Here is an 18,881-nt window from a genome sequence, read left to right on the forward strand (position 1 = left end):
CAGCTGCCCATGGAAAAGGCTTGCTGATACCTCCCAGAAACTGCAGAGGTGTGCTCTTGTCTGTGTCGGCTGTGGTCACCACACAAATGGGCAGGAGGAGAAGGGACTGAAAAAAAACTCTGAGGAGAAGAGAGCGTCATTTCAACTTTGAGGATGGTTGCACATGCACAAGGATTACTCTGACTACAAGAGGTCTTTCTTTCCCAAACAGTTCTGGGAGGATCGCAGAGCTTGGGGCTGTCCCCAGACCTTCTTGGCTCCCTTCACATGGCGTATGAGACCTTGCAGCCCCTGGTCACCATCTGCTCAGGCTCAGAGCTGGGAGCAATCAGAGGAAATAAGAGCTGAGTGGCTAGGATGTGTCCCTCACGCCTCTTCATTGCCACTTTCAGAGGTATCCCTTGGCCATGTCCTGTTTCTCCAAAACCACCATTCCCAAAACAGAGAGAACCCACATCCCCAAACCCCTCTAACACAGAGGTCACCCTGACCACTCCAAACATGTCAGGTCTGACCCAGGGTTGAAGGATTTTTTAAAAGGTATTATGGCTGGTTTCAGCTCAGCATTTCCACACAAACCCAGAGAGTGTCGCTCACTCCTTGCCTCTCACAACTTGCTTTAAGGACCTTGCCTCTCCTCCAGGCACTTCAGTTAGGCTCCTTAGGGATGACCTCAAAAATGAGGGTTAAATTCCAGGGTCTAGTTGATAACCAAAGCAATGTGCAAGAAACGATCAGGAACCACAGGAAAACAGCGAGCATCTCCCACGGAGAGATGCAGCAGGGTAAAGAGCTTGCGTGGTCTCACTTACCAGCAAGAAATTCAAGCTTGATTCTTGCTGAATAGACAAATTGACAGGTAAAAAGTTCTCCTTTCAGTATCGTATGTGTCTGTCAGGAAGTCTCCACCTCAGCTGGTGACAGCAGTGCTTGAGGATTCAAGACAGAAACCATAAATGAGCCATGTCCCCATACCATGTCAGGTAACCTTCCAGTCTAGATACTTCCTACCACTACACTAAACCATGTCCCTGTGCCTGGTTCCCAACAGGAGAAGCTGAACAATTTCTGGAGCATTTCTCTGCCCCTGTTTCCTGCTGTTATTAGCGCTTGGTGACTCACTGCACACAACCTGCTAAGCCATTGCTGCTGGAAAGCCCCACCAAACACAACACTGCAGCTTCATCAGAATAAATACTACCTATCTCCTTCCTCCACACAACCACCAGCACAGTAAAACCCATAACCAGAGAAGAGATCCCAGATCTTCAAAATGGGGCTCAGAGAGAGGCACATAAATGAGCCCTGCATGAATTAGCGGGGGGAAAGGGGAGGGGATCTGCAAGCAATGACACTTGCTACCTGCTACCAAGCCTCGCTCACAGCTTCTACCACCTCTGAGATTGCCAGGAAGAGGTCTGAAAGGCCAGGTGATGTGCCACATGCCCCAGCGTCACATCCTCCCCTCTGTCACTTGTGCTGCCCTGACTATGTATGTTGGAGCACCCAGGCCAGTGGAATGTTTTTTTTCAAACTGAATTATAAATGTCTCCAGCATGGCAAGGAAAGGAAGCAGTTGTGCATTGCTGATGCTGTGGGGATGAACACAGTACATTACAGTGGGATATTATCCAGCTGATAGCATACATGGTTCATTGAGCTTTTCCGTGCTGCACAGAAACAGTCATGCAAGCAGGAGGATGTACTGTGAGCAAGACTGCCACCACATGGTACAAGGACAAACCCAGAACAGGAGTGGGGAAAACCAACCTCACACCTCCAAACAACCCTGGCCTCTTTAGACAGTTATAGCCAAATCTTGATGTCTCTGCCTGATCAAATTAATTTGGTCAGTAAGTGTTGCTCTTGCACATAGTCAAAGTGCTGATACCCTTCCCACCCCTTCAAGTTATTAAAATCTCTTGCAAAGAAACCAGCAGAGTCTTGCAAGTTAGGGAGCCCTAAGAAATACATGAGATCTGGCTATTCACAGCAGGGAAAATTTGAATTAAGTGAGCCAGTGAAAGAGTTCCCCAAAAATCACAGAAGTCTGAGCTCAGGGGATCCTGACAGCACTGATATACAAAAGCATAAAAAGGTCTTGCAGATCCTAAACTCACATTGTTAGTGGGCATGGAATTAATCCAAATCCATGATACTTCAAATAACAGCTGAGGAGCCTTGACCCCTCATGTTGAACTACAGAGCAGTTCAGATAACTTTTATACTGACTAGCCTAACTGACCCTGACTGCAAGATATGAGCCAACTCTGAAATTCTTGTCTGTAGTTCATCCTCGCTCCTGAAAATCTTAAAGTACATTGGGTGGGTTTTCCCAGGATACGCATACCTTCAGTTATGGGGTCTGAGAGAACACATCCTGCCATAAAACACACTCAGAGCAAAGTGCTGCATAAACAAAGTACAGGGAAAATGGAGATGACTGCCCGTCTTCCTTTTCACCTCGCCTCCACCCACTTTGTGAGAAATAGGTGGACATTAAAGGCATAGGCATCTGCCTTTGAGTTTGCAAAGTCTTGTCCTATACAGAAATAAGACTTGTGTTGCTGGATCAATTTACTTCTGTGCATTGCACCGATTCAGTAGCAGCTTTGCTCCCACTTCTGTGGACAATCTCTGCCCTTTGATGTCTGTAAACAGTTTTTGCTGATCCACCAACTTCCCTGTTACTGCAGATCATCCATGGGGTTTAGCTATAGCACCCAAAATAGGTGACCAGCCTTCCAGGCGGGTTCCCTTAACACTGTGTCCTTTACAGCTTCTGCAGTGAGAAGATCTTACAGCCTGTCTTGCAAGCTTCTGCTCTTTGAGGTAACTTTTGACTTAAGAAATGCCACTGGGACCAGTCACCTGCCTTCAAAGTGGTTTTGATCCCAGGGCAAAACGCTAAAATGAAGTGCATTTCCCCTCCAGTGGGATGTGTTGCCCAGGTCAGCCATGCATCCTTAACACTGGCAGGCAGACAGAGACCAGAAGTCTAAGCCAGCACCTGTAAATCTGTCCGTGACAGATTAACTAGACAGATGTTAAAAACAGCAGCAGGAAGAACTTCTAGAAGAGTGAAAAGAGGAAGACTATGGTGGTTTCTGAACACCAGAACACCCTTTCAAGAGCTTTCTGGAGGCTCCAAGGATTACTAAACACCTTTTTCAAGTCTATGACAACCATACATACATATTTCTCCACCAAGCAGGAGGCTGCTGCTTTGTGTCATGATGGTGACTGTTGGCATGAACAGATATCCCAGGAGCATGTGGGTAACTCACAACAGCTCCTTCCCTCCCATCCTGCAACATATGCAGAGCTCCTATCCAGCAGCACTGCCCACAGGAGGGAAACACTCCTTCGGGCCGTGGTATGAGGCAGTAAATGCAGACACCACAAGGAGCTCACTCCCCTCCAGGCAGCACCCCACCATGTTACGCGCAGATGAGAGGGAGCCAGGGACAAAACGTGGGCAGCTGGCCAGCCAGTAAATTAATTTCAAAGGCAGGCAGGTGATAGACGGGGTTCACGTGGGAAAAAGGAGAGAATAAATTGCCCATCTGGGGCTGATACAGCAAAGAGCAGCGCAGGACGGAGTGAAATGAATGGGCATAGAGGGATCAAGGAACGAGAGCCTGAGTGGCAAGCACATAATTGAATCCCTGAGGCCTGGATCCTGTCTTCAAGCTACATGGGATTGCAAATGCAGAAGCACAGCTGAACTGAATGATTCATGGTGTGCGTGTGACAGACAGGACCCCCAGAGCAATATTTTATGGGTTTGGAGGTAGGAATGCCACTGACAGTATGGTGAGGGAATTTGATGAGATGAGGGGCTTCATCTACATCCTTCTGTAAATCTTTGAGCACAGCCCTTACGAGAACAGCCTGGAACAATCTGCCAAAATTAGACATGATGCCACAGCTAGCACCCTGGACCTGAGCTGGGAGTCAGCTTGCCAGCTGGCATTAATTCCCTCTGCACCACAAACCCAGGCTTACACCAAAGGTTTATCAGAACACTTGTCAGGGAGACTAAAATGGTCAGAAAACTCAGCTCTTACCCCTGCATCCTTCTCTGTCCTGCTTCTGTGCCAGGTTTAAGCTGGCAGAAATGGTCAACTAACCAGCGCCAAACTATTTTCAGGGTGTTCCTAATCTCACCAAGAGCATGGGCCCTCTAGTGACTCTGGGAAGAGGCTTTCAGCACTTCCCCTCGTGTTGTGCTACGCTACTTCCAAGTTGTCATTTGTTTTTGCCCCTGTATTTACTCAGAGGGATAGGCATGCTCCTGTACTTGTGGTGAGAGACTCACATATCTGGTGTCGGTACAGCTGTGTTGTGTCCCAGCACTGCCTGAAGCAGCTCAGGCAAGCCAGCTGCACCACCCTGCTGCTTCAGTAGAAAAAAAAAATCCTCCCCCTATAACTGGGGGCTGCAAGAGGACATTAAATACACATTATGGGTGACTGTAGCATCCTTCTCACCAGCCTCCTTTCGAGAGAGCCCAGCAATGATGGCCAAGACAAAGGCAAGCTGGAGCAAATGCACAGCCAGACTTTTGTGTCCTCTTCTAGCCTGCAGCAGCCAGCAGGAACCTGTTCCAGTGGGAATTTTTGTGCTATTAAGGCCCCTTATGGTTTCTTGCTCTGTAATTCTATTTTTTTTTTATTTATATTTTTTTACCATTTACCGCCACCTGTGGCAAAGAGCATATTCCACACCACAGAGCTGAATCTTACAGTCTAAGGTATCAGGAAATCTGATGCCTTAATCCCAGCCCTTCTGGCACCATAGCAGGCTAAGACCTCTCCCTATATCTGTTTTAAGTGGATGGGGTGGTAGATTTGCTTATTTCAAAATTGTGAAATAATTTTACACTGAGAACTGGTGTCTCCTAGCCTGTACTTACCTTGCACGGACAACAAGCCCATGCTGCTCACATCCTCAAGCAAAGTCGATAATCATGTCCTTGGGCAGACTGACTCTCTGTGAGCAGAGACGTGATTTCACTAAACAAGGGTGCAAAATAGCTCTCCACTTGTCCCATCTTCATGAAAGAATGTATTTTCTTAGTAGGCTCAACAGTCTTACTCTCTGGAGGCACTGGGTGATGCCCAAAGTAGATGTTAATACACTAATTCGAATGCTTTCCATGGGATCCTGTCCCAAAAACATCTCTCTCCAAGAATTTTGTACTTAATTGTTCAGTGACACGCACCTAAGAAATTAATATCTTAAGAGAGGACTCCTACCTAGACAATCCCCTTGTTTTTATTTCATTCTGCTAGTACCTTTTCCTTTAAAAACACACCTCAAAGAAGCAAGGCAACCCACGCAAGCCTAAACTTTCCGGTATTAAACTCCCTGATGTTCACATTTTTTTCCCAGCTTTGGGACTACACTTCTCCCACGTAAAACCTTTCCAGGAGTTAAAGATTCCCCAGGGAAGGCAAATCGAGCAACCATCCAGAAAATAACATGGTAACAGAACAATGCTCCCTTCTCAAACAGCTTAGCAGGCAAAGCTGGGGCAAAAACTTGGGCAGGGCTGGGGAAGGAGACAAGCACAGAGAAATACCCCATTAAATGCTCCACCAGCCGTGAAACATTCTGGTTAGGCATCTTGCTTAAAATAGCCAAGCTAAAAGTTGATTGGGCAACAAACATCCCTTGTGTCAGGTATCAATGTCAAAGGTGTGTTCTGACGAATCAGATACCTCAATCAGCTTGCAGAGGTCACCTGGAGGAATAATAACATATTTGTCAGATAACAATGTAATCTCACTATGATGCCCTGTGGGGGCACATAGATAAAGAAAAGCCATGGTTGGGATATCTTGGAGGCCAACACAGGGACGGGAAGGATGTGTGTAGCGTGGTATGTACCCATATGAGACACAGCAAATATTACTGAGTTCTATATAAATCAAATATTATCGGTTTCATCAAATATTATTTGGTTCTATATAAATCAAATATTATTGGGTTCGTCAAATATTATTGGGTTCGTCAAATATTATTGGGTTCTATGTAAATCAAATATTATTGGGTTCATCAAATATTATTGGGTTTCTCAAATATTATTGGGTTCTATATAAATCAGATATTATTGGGTTCATCAAATATTATCGGTTTCATCAAATATCATTGGGTTCTATATAAATCAGATATTATTGGGTTCATCAAATATTATTGGGTTCATCAAATATTATTGGGGTTCTATATAAATCAGATATTATTGGGTTCATCAAATATTACTGGGTTCTATATAAATCAAATATTATTGGGTTCGTCAAATATTATTGGGTTCGTCAAATATTATTGGGTTCTATGTAAATCAAATATTATTGGGTTCATCAAATATTATTGGGTTTCTCAAATATTATTGGGTTCTATATAAATCAGATATTATTGGGTTCATCAAATATTATCGGTTTCATCAAATATCATTGGGTTCTATATAAATCAGATATTATTGGGTTCATCAAATATTATTGGGTTCATCAAATATTATTGGGGTTCTATATAAATCAGATATTATTGGGTTCATCAAATATTACTGGGTTCTATATAAATCAAATATTATTGGGTTCGTCAAATATTACTGGGTTCTATATAAATCAGATATTATTGGGTTCATCAAATATTATTGAGTTCGTCAAATATTATTGGGGTTCTATATAAATCAGATATTATTGGATTTATCAAATATTATTGGGGTTCTATATAAATCAGATATTATTGGGTTCGTCAAATATTACTGGGTTCTATATAAATCAAATATTATCGGGTTCTATATAAATCAAATATTATTGGGTTCGTCAAATATTATTGGTTCTATACAAATCAAATATTATTGGGTTCATCAAATATTATTGGGTTCATCAAATATTATTGGGTTCTATATAAATCAAATATTACTGGGTTGGTCAAATATTATTGGTTTCATCAAATATTACTGGGTTCTATATAAATCAGATATTATTGGGTTCATCAAATATTATTGAGTTCGTCAAATATTATTGGGGTTCTATATAAATCAAATATTATGGGGTTCGTCAGATATTATTGGGTTTGTCAAACATTATTGGGTTCTACACAAACCAAATATTATCGGGTTCATCAGCTATCGTTGGGCTCTGTGCCCCAGCTCATACACACAACCACAGCCCGTTTCACAAGGAGCCCAGAGTTTCGGCAACCGCGTACAACCGACCCCAGGGCCAGCGCCCTTCACGCTACGTGAAGCCGACCGCTGGGTTTCGCAGAGCCAGCCCGTGCTATCACCGTCCAACACAGGATGCTCCTAGGGCTGCCGAGACACCCCGTGCAGCCGGGGCGGCGTGCCAAGCCCCGCAGCTCTCCCAGCCCCGGTTTTTGCCCGGTGCCCCCCGGCCCGTGCCCGTGCCCCGCCGCGCGCCCCCGCCCCGCCGCGCCCCCGTTCCGTTGCCGTTGCCGTTGCCGTTGCCGTTGCCGTTGCCGTTGCCGTTGCCGTTGCCGTTGGCGCTGGCGGAGATGGCGGTGGCGCTGCCGGTGCTCGTCCTGCTGCCGGCTCTCCTCGCCGGTACCGACACGGGGCGGCGGCGAGCTCTCGTTTGCGGGGACGTGGGAGCGGGGAGGGTCCCGCACCATGACCGGAGGCAGGGAAGGGGAAAGCCCGAGCCGGTACCGGGTAAAGGGTACCGGCCAGGAGCCGCTCCCGGGGGGATGCCGCGGGTGGAACCGGGCGGTACCGGGCTGGCTGTGGGGAGCGGCACCGGGGGCAGACAGAGGCTGGTCCAGGGCCGTGGGGACCAGACCGGCTTGTCCCAGCCTCTGGGGGGGGATCCGGGACGGGGGGAATCTCGGCGGGACACGGGCGCCGTTAACGGCGACTTCTCTCTCCGCAGGGCTCCTGTCGCGTCCCGGAGCCGCTGCGAGTGTGCCGGTGGGTGCAGCCTGCTCCGTGCTGGGGACCGCGGGCGAGGACCCAGAGACCCCCCCGGTCCCTAACCCTAACCCTAACCCCAATCCTAACCCTAACCCTAACCCTAAACCTAAACCCTAAACCCTAACCCCAACCCTAACCCTAACCCCTGGGTAGGGAGACCCCACAGCCCTCCGTGTGCCTCCCGGGGCACTGCAGCCGCTACCCTCTAAATCCCAGGCACTGAGGGGGAAGCCTCAGCACCCTGCCAAGCCAGGCCACCCCTCTGGTACCCCCGCTCAGGACCTCCTTGCAGAGAGGCTGTGCCTGTCAGGGGCTGTGACCCCAGGAGATGCTCTGCAGAGCACCCCGAGGCACCTGCCCCAGCCAGTCTGCCTGTTACAGGGCTGCAGCACGCCTGCCATGGGGAGATCACTTCTTAATTCCCATCCCCTATCAGCTAGGTCTGTAGACATCCTTCCTGGGATGTCCGCTGCCCACTTCTGACACAAGACATCGGAAGGAGCTGCATTTTGTAGCACGCCACCGATTTGTCAATATGCCCTGACACAGCCACACGCTTGCAGATCAATCTGTGCTAGGCAGCAGAAGCCAAGTGATAATTTCCCATACAAGCATGACAGATAACGTGGCACTTTATAATGCTGTGCCACCCCTTGTTGAGCTCTCGTTTCTGTGTGTGAATATGCCAGTATCCTTTGGAAGCTCTCAGAAATTATCCTGCGGAACTGGGAGGACTAGAGAAACCCATTTCAGCTAGTGTATGACTCGCTGTGTATCTGTATTCTCCAGCCTGCATGCGACATGTATGGTGTGCCTGGATGTCCAAAGGACTACAATCCGGTTTGTGGGACCGATGGAGAGACCTACTCAAATGAGTGTGTGCTCTGCCTTTCAAACAGGTAATTCTAACCTTTCTTTCACATTGGCTTCCTTTACAAGTAAAACATGCACCCTCACATCCCAATTAACTGAACAATTAGTGGCTTCGAGTCATTCACAGTCTGTTAATTGCAATTTTAGCATTTTCTCAAATGTCAATAACCATGAAATGCTTGGATTGCATCATCTGGGAGTACTGAATATTATTTTTTGTAATTCTTAAGGAGGAGCATCATGGGAGAGGGGGAGATGGGGAGGGATGTTGCCTGTGGCGTTCACCCAGTGTCACATTGCCATTAAATATCATGTTTATGTCGGTAACATTTTCACTAGAGTACTTCACAAACTACCCAAGCAAATGACAAAATTGAAAGAAAACTGGCAAACCAATTGTTAAACCTACAGTTTGGGAAAAGTTTGGAAACCCCAACAAATCAAAGGGCAGACGTGGTGCTACCTGTGAAAAGGGGAGAAAAGAGGTGCTGTCATGTTACATTGTTAAGAACCTGCTCATCTTTGCTACCTAAAATGATAACGGAGTAAGTTAATAAGTGATTGACATGTAGATAGAGGGAAAAAAAAGTGTGAGCAAATCTGATACAGATTTGTCAGAAATAATCCAATCAAATCCATAAGATTTAGGGTTTTTGGCAAGATAACTGGCCTAGCAGAGTAGAAGAAACCAGAAGTGCTACTCCTTGACATTAACAAGGCATTTTACATAGCTCCACTTGACATTCACATAAGAAGACAAATAGTTTTTCAACCAAAATTAAAGGAGGAAGAGAGAGCAGTTTGAAATGCTGGAGTTTAACAGCAGTAATCAAACTGGAAAATGCTATTAAATGGGATTTCCTTTAGCTGCAGTACATAATTTAGTATTTGTGTAATGATTTGGATACTGAAATAAAGACAATAAAAATTCGCAAAATTACATGTGATACAATGATCTGTGCAGGGCAGTATCAGAATTCCCAGGGGTCAGGAGGAAAGCATCAGAAATGCTAAAAATTCAAGATGTAAGGAAGAGCTGCATGCCGTGGACAAATGAAAACAGAGCCTCCAAGGCTGGCAAAGAGACCAATAGCAGCTGACCACTGCGTGGTGGTCACCACGTGCTGGGATGGGTTGTTACTGATTTAATTTGCAAAACAGTTAAGTAGGTGGAAAGGAAGCCTAGACATAAGGAAAAGTTAAGTTGTCGAGCATATTTATTAATAAACTTTGCAGTCCTTTGCAGGATATTTTTAAGAGCATGTCAGAAAAGCAGCTATCTGAGCTGATAAAGGATATTTGATCCTTTTTCAGAATAGAATAATGGGTTTTGAGATCCAGTCTTTTTTTATCCATTTCTAGGATACTTTTTTTTTAGGCATGATCCCTCAGCTCCAGGGGCGTGCATGCTGAATTCCTGAATACAGCGCTGCACACAGCACAAAGGGATCTCTAGGCAAATTTGCTATTTGTTTCCACTCCATTCCTTAAGTAGTTGTTGACGGGGCTTACGTCTTATAATAGATGCGCATATTTTGTGTGAAATATGCAACATAGGATTTCAGATGCTTACACAACATGGGTTTTGTCTTAGCCATCTCTTTTGCTGGCTCATTACATGATCAGAAAAGTATTTTCATCTAAGGGGACATAAGGTGGTCAGATACTATCTTGATTTTTTTTTTCTTTTATAATTCAGTAGTTGGCCTACTCATTGTCTTTCTGGTGCAGCCTGGAGAGCTTTGTTTTGAAGTGTTTTACTTGGCAGGAGCACAAGGAGAGAACACTTGGTCTTACTGGAATGATTTCAGCTTTGAAAAATGGTTCTTGGTCGTAAGCAATGGTCATTTCACTTCAAGGAGTGTAGAGTACAGTCCGTAATTCAAGATGAGAGAACAAAGAGGTCTTTCTGCTCTTCTTAGCAAGTGGCGTGACCAGTAGCTGCCAAGATAAATAGAATAATCTGGTGATGTAGAAATAGATACATGGGCATATCCCATAGTGAATTACAAACCACTCAGCTCTAAATTAACTTAGGTGATTCTTAGCAGTCATCTGGCAGGTCACTTCCAGCCCCCGTTTAAGCCCATTGAAGGACTTACTTCCCTGATGGCCAAGGCAGTACCACCCATGGGCTTTTTTAGCAAGACTGTGTGAGCACCTGGAAAGCCCCAGGTCCTGAAAAGCATTACGGTGCTGCAGGAGAGGTTTTGCATCTCCTGGGCTTGATTTTTTTTTTTCTTTTATATTCCCAAGTTGCTCCTCTACCTTCTGGTTAAAAGATCCCTAATTAGTACAGATTTTCCTGACCTTTGGGTAATCACAGACCACTTGAATTTCATGAGGAGTAAAATAGCTTGATTCTATTAAGATAGAGAGACAAACTGAAGATCTAGGGCAGTCTGCATTATATCACTTTCTTCTTGCATCCACACTTACTTGGTAAACAGAGATTTGCAATTGGAGCACTGCAAACTACCATTTATTGGACTGGTTAAAAAAAAAATGTTCCCAAACTAACAGAGACTTTGCTAAAATCTCCTTTAAGAATATTCCATCATTTCAAGAACCAGACATGCAAAATGTCGCGACTCTGGGCTGCAGAAATGCACCAGGATGTGCACTGAACTCCCAAATGCAAGGGAGACATTCTGTCAGTGTTAGACTTGGTTCCCACTTCGAGCACTGTGAATTTGACTTGCATTACTGCTTTTTAATGGACACTTCAGACCTCATGGCAAGCTTTGTCAGGTGGTTTGATGCATCTCAGACTTGCAGTTGGATTTACTGTGTTCTTATAGGCCTTCTTATTAGCCTGAAGTGAGGCTGTCTCTGGTAAGTTATTTGTTCTGTGTGTCTGACTCATAAATCTTTTCATCAGTTACTCTGCAGTAAGGTTTGCTATAAGTGATTCAATTAAATCCATCGCTACATTTAACTGGGCACATGGGAGAGTCCACTTTATAAAATGTCTCTGTTACGGTGCTTCTCCTCTAAAATAATTTCCTTTTGCTTGCAGTGAAAATAAAAAGGATGTCCAAATTTACAAGAGGGGAACATGCTGATATGTCAGATGGCACCTCATGAAGAAAATGGGAGGGACAAAACCAGTTCAAATAGAAACAATACTTTCAATGTACCTTCTATGTAGTCTGTCTTAATAGATAGCTTTGCCTGTTTAAACAAGGTACTGTTTGTGTATTTAAACCTCATAGCCATAGTATGTTTATAACCTGAACTGGCGTCGCTTCCTGCAGTAGAAGTGACAGCGAAAATTACAGGGGAACATGAAGACTGGTGTAAAAGGGTGCGGCATGAAGCGGGTCTGGCAGGCCTCCCGCTGCCTGCAGGACAAACACTGGGGTTCAGTTCTGCCACAGACCCCTTGTCGTGCAAACGAGCACATGGAGCTCACTGCCTCTCTGCTAAGCACCTCTGAACGGATGGCATTTGGGTTGTTTGGCAGGCCCTCTACCTCTGGTCAAGGCCTGCGCTCGTCCTGCCTCCAGCCGAGGCCTTTGTCAGGCCTCACTGGGCAGAGGTGCACGGCGTGCCTCCTGCCTGGTGAGGGGTCACAGCCTGGTGACTTGTGCTTTGAAAACAGCGATGCTATTGTCCTGCATTCCTTTCAAAGGGCCAGACTCAGCCTTACATTACAGCACGTGCCTGTCTTCATTCCGTCAGTGCAAAGAACAGTCGCTGACAGAGTGATCTCACTCATGGCATGACGGTTATTTGATAAATAACTGTGCTTGCAAAGGAACTTTAACAACTCCAGTCTTCTTAGCTGTAGAAATGTCCCTTCAGTATTTGAAGAAAGTGTGTATAGCACTGCATTTTTTTTGCAAAACTCAGACATAAACAAACACCACTAAACAAAACAAATCCAAACAAAAAATAGCATGTTAGGCTGACAGTTATAATTACATTAGAGCACTGCTTCCAGCATAGGAATGCTTAAAGATAAAACCTTAGATGTGTTTTTAAATCTTCCTATTTTTCTGCATTAAAAGAGATAATTCAGCAGTGCAAGAGTATGTGAACTCACCAAATCTGCCCCTGACATCTGTTTTTCATATTCTGCACATTAAAATAAAATATTTCAATCAAATATTTCAGTTTCTTGATTTTTTTCCTTAGATCAGAGATCTAATTCAAAGCCTGATGGAAGTAGACCATGAAGGAACATGCCTGACTCCAGAGAAATGTCAGATGGATGTGAATGGTATTGTTCCTCAATGATCTAAAACAAGGGCTTTCTTTATTGATTAAATTCCTGACTCTTCCTCCTGTGGAAATACCCTCAACCGCCCTCCAATCCCCTCCCCCTAAAAAAAAAAATGTTCAGGAAATCTGTAACCAAAATGTTCACTAGGCTTCATGCACTGTTACCCAGCACACAATGTGGGTGTGTTTTCAGGAAGAGCTAGATTGCAGCTCCCAACTTAGTTGTGGTGGGTTTGGAAATGTTCAGGCACTTTTCTTCAGGCACTGTTTTGTGGATTTGCAGGTTTTCTCAGCCAGAAGCTGTACAACACTGATTTGAACAAGATGGAAAGTGTCTCTCCTTGAATTCCTAGCAGATTCTTTCAGGACTGATGTCCTGAGGTTCGCTTGGCTGTGATAAAAATGCATCAAACCCACGATGCTTTCAATGAAACATTTAAGGCCCAAAAAAATATTGCTAGCAGTTGAAAACTTTTCTACTGGAAAACATATATCCAAATGTGCTGGCCATTAGCGGTCACCCAACAAGGACTTCTCTTTTCCCTTTCATTACCAGTATTTTGTTAGCCTGTACTGCTAAATAGTGATTGTGTTTGTCCTGGGTTGCGCTGGACCATGAACAAGAGCTGAAGGGCAAGAACCACAGTCTGAATCCCATAGGAGACTAGTCAGAATGAAAGGCATGAACTTGTGGGTTTTAATATTGCTCACTAGGTGGCAGCATTTTTTTTCTTTCAAATCTCATTTTATTTTACGTTCTTGGTAGAGGTGTAGCAAAAGTCTATTAATAACTTTTGTTTGTACACATAAATATTCTGTTAGAAGCTGTTTATTTTCATCTGTATTATTAGTGTCATTACAGTCCTGGTACATAGTCAAACTCATTTTACTTGGCAGAATAAACTTGTTTTTTTTTTCCTGATCATCGAATTCAAGGATGTTTGCTGCAAGAGACTACAGTGTAGTATTTTGTAATAACTCTATTCGGTGGGCAGATACCTGTGGCATTCACTGACATGCTTACGATTGCATTGAGTTCTGTCTTAGCTTCATGACTTTTGGTGCTGGTCACATAGCAATTTTTGAAAGTTGCATTTACAAAACATTTATGGAAGCAGCATAGGTTTCTGGTTAAAGCATTCTTAATTAAATAACCTTAGAAAAAGTCATTTTCCTCTAACTGAGTCTCACCTTTACATTAAGAAAAAATTACTCTTGTTGAAGTGCTTTTTTTATCTATCAGTGAGAAATTTTCTAAGATTCTGGTATACTTGTTTTATTTTAACATTTACTCAAATGTGTTGTTTTTTTTTCCTTTACGTTATATACAGAAGCATTTAAAGTTGACCTAAAACTGTACCTACTTACTTTAGTCTGTTCCTGTTTACCAGTAAGAGAGGCAAAGGTACTGAAAAATCCTACTGTGATGCTTTCTAGAGCAGACTGAGATGTTAAACCTGTCTTGTAATTGTCTGGTGTCCTTATAGGTCCTGTAGAATATTTCAGTAAGCCTCAAACTGTGCCCTGGAAGGGTCTGACTTTCCTGGAAATCCTTTGTCTTATCTTCCATTCCCAGCTTCAGATATTTTGGATACTCGGGAAGCTGCAGATGTCCTTAAAGGGGAAGCTGAACTGAGCCTTCACCCTTCATCTGTAATTGAAAGTCATCTCTCGAAGTGAGGAGTGGATCCTTTACGAACCTTTGGGGCTGCTCTGTGATAGCTATCCGCATGCACAGTCTTACCTTCCAATAATCTTTTGGAAGTTCCAAATATCTTTTTTTTTTTTCCTCTGTGTGAATAAAGGAAAATCAGCTTTGCACTTACATGTGAGTCAGAGCTCTCCTGGGGATTTTTTAAATGCAGAAGTTGGTGTTCTGTAAATTTATCAATATGCTTGCCCTACAATGTGCCTGCCTTCCCTAAGCTTAAGCTAGGAGAAGTAAACACAGCTAGAAAATACAAAGTGGTAATGATGTGATTGTGAATGGGAAGTCAGTTCAGTGATTAAGTGTATCTAAGAGCTCTCGGGACAATATGGCAATTTCTGTGTTTGGAAGTTAGGTAGCTTTGCAACTGTAATCAACATTTAAAACAATTATATGTATTGTCATCAGTTGAGAGCTAGATAATACTCATGTCAGAGTCAAATAGGAGAAGACAGCAAAGCAACTCGTCTGTCTGGATCAGCCAAGGTAAAGATTTCCTAAGTTTGTACTATAAGGGTCTGTAAACTCTTAGCAGCACCTTTTCTTTTATGATCTGGTTGAGCCCAAAGGGGGGAAAAGCTGCATAATATTGGGAATTCCTTCATTTCTACACAGAGGAAGAAGGATGCCCTTAAGGTGCCCTTAAAAAAAAAAAAAAAACTTTTTTAAACTCTGAAATGAAAACCAGGTGTTTGGGCTGATGAGAAGGGAAACAAACATTTGCCTACTCTTCACAGTTAATTCTGTTAAGTTACATCATCTCTTCACAGTGCTTTTAGACTCTGCAATGCACCAGTGAGCCAGAAGACACATTTATGGAATAATGCACTAGAACAGGGTTCTTGTATACAATTTCAGTCATCATGAAAAGAATTGATTTTTACCTTACAAGCAGATGAGATGTTCCTGTATCAAGTAGCCAGGGGAATGTTGCCAGAGTTGCTTTTCTGGTAATTTGCTGGCAGTCAGTCTTTGGGCTGTGAGAAAGAAGGGATTTCCTTCCTCCTTTTCACCATGTGTTAGTTCCCTGATCTAGAAGAAGTCTCTCTCACTGAAGGTTTACTGTCAGGTAGTGCAAATGAACAGTTGGAAGAAAAGTGGTCCAAAACTTAAAATATAGTTCAAAAAAAAAAAGTAGGAAATCCATACATATGTGCATATTTCATTCTCTTGTCCTGTTAAGGTTGAAAGGATCGAAATAGAAAACCAAAGAGATACTCAGTGATGCACAAGAAAAACACAGAGAGGGGATGATCTCAGTCTTTCAGGAACACTGATTTTTTTTGTCCACTCAACAATCCAGTGAATGCGCATTCTCACAGCTCTGGGCTCCGCTCCATTCTGCTACTCTGAGTATGTTTGATCTCCGGACACTGAAAGAAGCAATGAAAAATAGTCTTAAGCACATTCCTGAGATTTTTTCCCACCGCCACTGCTCTGCTGATGCACCGTGCAGCTGTTAGCAGAGAATCTGCCAATTCTGACATACAGACACTCGATTTGATTTATTTGTTTTTTGGTGGGTCCTGAGGATGTAACAGTGGAGGTAGATAGACACCAAACCAAAGGCAATAATGAAAGGGTAGGAACTTGTACTTTGGCCCCGCCAGGATTTTTGCCTACATGCCAAATGAAGAGTTCAGCATTGTTTCATTTTGTTGTCCTCTTTGCTCTGCAGCGAAGTGATTCACTTTATGCAGAAGTACATGGGATCACTCATGCTTTAGCTAGCAAGGCTGTGACAGAAGCTTTAAAAATACCCAGCTGGAAAACAGAAGTCCCAAGCCGACTGAATCACATTTAGCCCTAAAGCATTTAGCCCAACCTCCACATGCTAGTGCCAGCATCTGTCAGCTGTCTAGTGAGCCAGCTGGGTGAATGGGTATTTCCCTGGGATAGAGCAGCTAAGGGAAAAGATCTGGGTCTTTTTTAAGAGTAATCAATTCCCTCATTCAGTTGTCTGCCAGGTCACATAAGGCCTTTTGTTGGCCAAGTAGGGTAAGAAACAAGACAAGACGCAGGGAGGAGGACTTGCTTTCTTGAGGAATGCTGGCTTGCCACACACACTGCACAGCAGCCAAAGGTTGCGTTATTCGCGTAACATCACTGGTGTATTTACTGCTTCGTAGTGATGACAATGAAATGCAGCAACGCTGTGGAGAAAAGGCAATGAGGAAAGGATAATATAGGTTGCAATACTGGATCCTCTGCTTTAACTGCTTGCTGGTTTGAAGCATGGCCACAGGCTTCCCCAGGACATACCTGATAAATCGCTGACAGAAACACTTGGGATCAGGGAAAGGGACAAGCCATAAAATCCTAGGGCAAGATATGTGTGCTGCACAGGCATATGTCCAACTTCTGCAGCAAGATGTGTTTGAGTCACCTGTAAATTACAGATCTTTTTTTTTTTTTCCTGTTCATAATTTCTCCTAATTTCCAACCAGAACCTCTCCTGGTATAATTTGAGTCCATTCCCTCTTGTCCTATCGCTGCCTCACAGCTTTAGGAAAGACAGGGAAATTCATATTTTTATTTGTTTATATATTGATCCTTGTTTGCTACCCTCTCAACTAGGGACAGTGAGTGTCCAACAGCATGTCCCTTATGCACATGCTGGCTGGCAATCCTCCTTAGGAGTCCAAGTCTTGGGAGGAGGTACACAGAAAGACCAGTGCTCTCTGTGAGGAGACCTAACAGGAGGAGGCCATTTGGGGCCCTCAGGACTAAGGGACTATCTCTGCTGTCAGTGTCCTGCCTGATGTCACCCTATCAGTCTGTGTGACCTGGGGGTGGGCACACACAGGTGGCCATGTACCTTGCCTGGAGAAACCTTGTGTGAGTCACGGACTGCTCACAGCATCCTGGGTTCTGTCAGCTCAGTTTCAGGCCTGCGGTTTCTGATCTGGAGGCGTTCCTGTGCCTCTGAGACTGAAGACAGTCATTTCAGATGGCTAGTCATAGAATCATAGAACCATTTAGGTTGGAAAAGACCCTTAAGATCATCAAGTCCAACCAACAACATAACACTACTAAGTCTACCACTAAACCATGTCCCTAAATGCCATGTCCACGTGTCTTTTACTTTCAGGGATGGCGAATCCACCACTTCCCTGTGCAGCCTGATCCAATGCTTAACCAACATGAAGAAATTATTCCTAAAATGCAATCTAAACTTCCCCTTGGCACAGCTTGAGGCCATTTCCTTGCATCCCACCTCTTGTCACCCGAGAAAAGAGTACAACACCCACCTTCTTTCAGATAGCTGTGGAGAGCAATGATGTTTCCCCTCAGCCACCTCTTCTCCAGAATAAACAATCCCGATTCCTTCAGACCCTCTTCTCTATACACGCTCAAGCAAATCAATATAATTCTCATAGTAAGGAGCTCAAAACTGAACACAATATTCAAGGTATGGTGTCACCAGTGCTGCGTAAAAGGGGACGACTCCTAGTCCTGGACAATCCCTAGTCCGAGGACTTCCCTAGTCCTACTGACCACACTATTGCAGACCAGGATGCCATTGGCCTTCCTGGCCACCTGAGCACGCTGCCTGCTCAACTGAATGGTTGAGGTTGGAAGGGACCTCTGAAGATCATCTAGTCCGGCCCACCTGCTAAGCAGGATCACCTAGAGCACGTTCCATAGCGTGGCATCTAGGCGGGTTTTGAATATCTCCAGAGAAGGAGACTCCACAGCCTCTGTGGGCAGTTTCTCTGCTTTGCAACCCAGGCCTCTGCAAGGCGCTGTAACCTTGAGGATGCTCTGTACAAGGCCACAGCATTCGTAACCCGTGCCGGCACCTACAGAGGTTCAGATTGGGAGGAGGGATGTGCGGAGACAGAGCTCATTCACAGCAGCCCACAGAGACACACACCCTCCCCAGAAGGGCTGAACCTTACCACTTTAGGCAGCAGGAACTCTGGATGTAGCACCTTTGGCCGGGCAAGCTCCAGGATCCGCGGGGAAGCTCTATAGCTCAGTGCAGCTGGTGACACACGCCTCTCAGGGGACTGGTAAGGTCTGGAAGCAGAGAGCTATGGCACAGCCACTCACAGTTATTCCCCCACAACAGTTAAACAGGCCTGCAGCTGAGGTGTTTAAGTCCCGTGCTTGCACAAGGGGAGACAGCTG

The 18,881-nt window shown here is 44.5% G+C and overlaps 1 protein-coding gene and 1 long non-coding RNA gene across 2 annotated transcripts; one reads left to right on the forward strand and one right to left on the reverse strand.

The window, feature by feature from the left end:
• The first annotated feature begins 7,488 nt into the window (after window positions 1-7,488).
• SPINK2 (serine peptidase inhibitor Kazal type 2) lies at window positions 7,489-12,017 on the forward strand. The gene is made up of 4 exons (XM_083835878.1): window positions 7,489-7,573; window positions 7,899-7,936; window positions 8,729-8,838; window positions 11,832-12,017. Exons 1-4 carry the CDS (start codon window positions 7,525-7,527, stop codon window positions 11,875-11,877), a joined length of 243 nt encoding a protein of 80 aa, XP_083692004.1. The 5' UTR covers window positions 7,489-7,524; the 3' UTR covers window positions 11,878-12,017.
• On the reverse strand, window positions 8,866-17,291 carry LOC310899489. Its single transcript, XR_014584334.1, has 3 exons — window positions 16,371-17,291; window positions 15,632-16,120; window positions 8,866-10,753 (listed from the first exon to the last, which is right to left on the reverse strand). It is a non-coding gene; the product is annotated as an uncharacterized lncRNA (long non-coding RNA).
• Between the last annotated feature and the right edge of the window lie 1,590 nt (window positions 17,292-18,881).

Source organism: Anser anser (assembly GCF_964211835.1).
Source record: "Anser anser genome assembly, chromosome: 4".
Lineage (NCBI taxonomy): Eukaryota > Metazoa > Chordata > Aves > Anseriformes > Anatidae > Anser > Anser anser.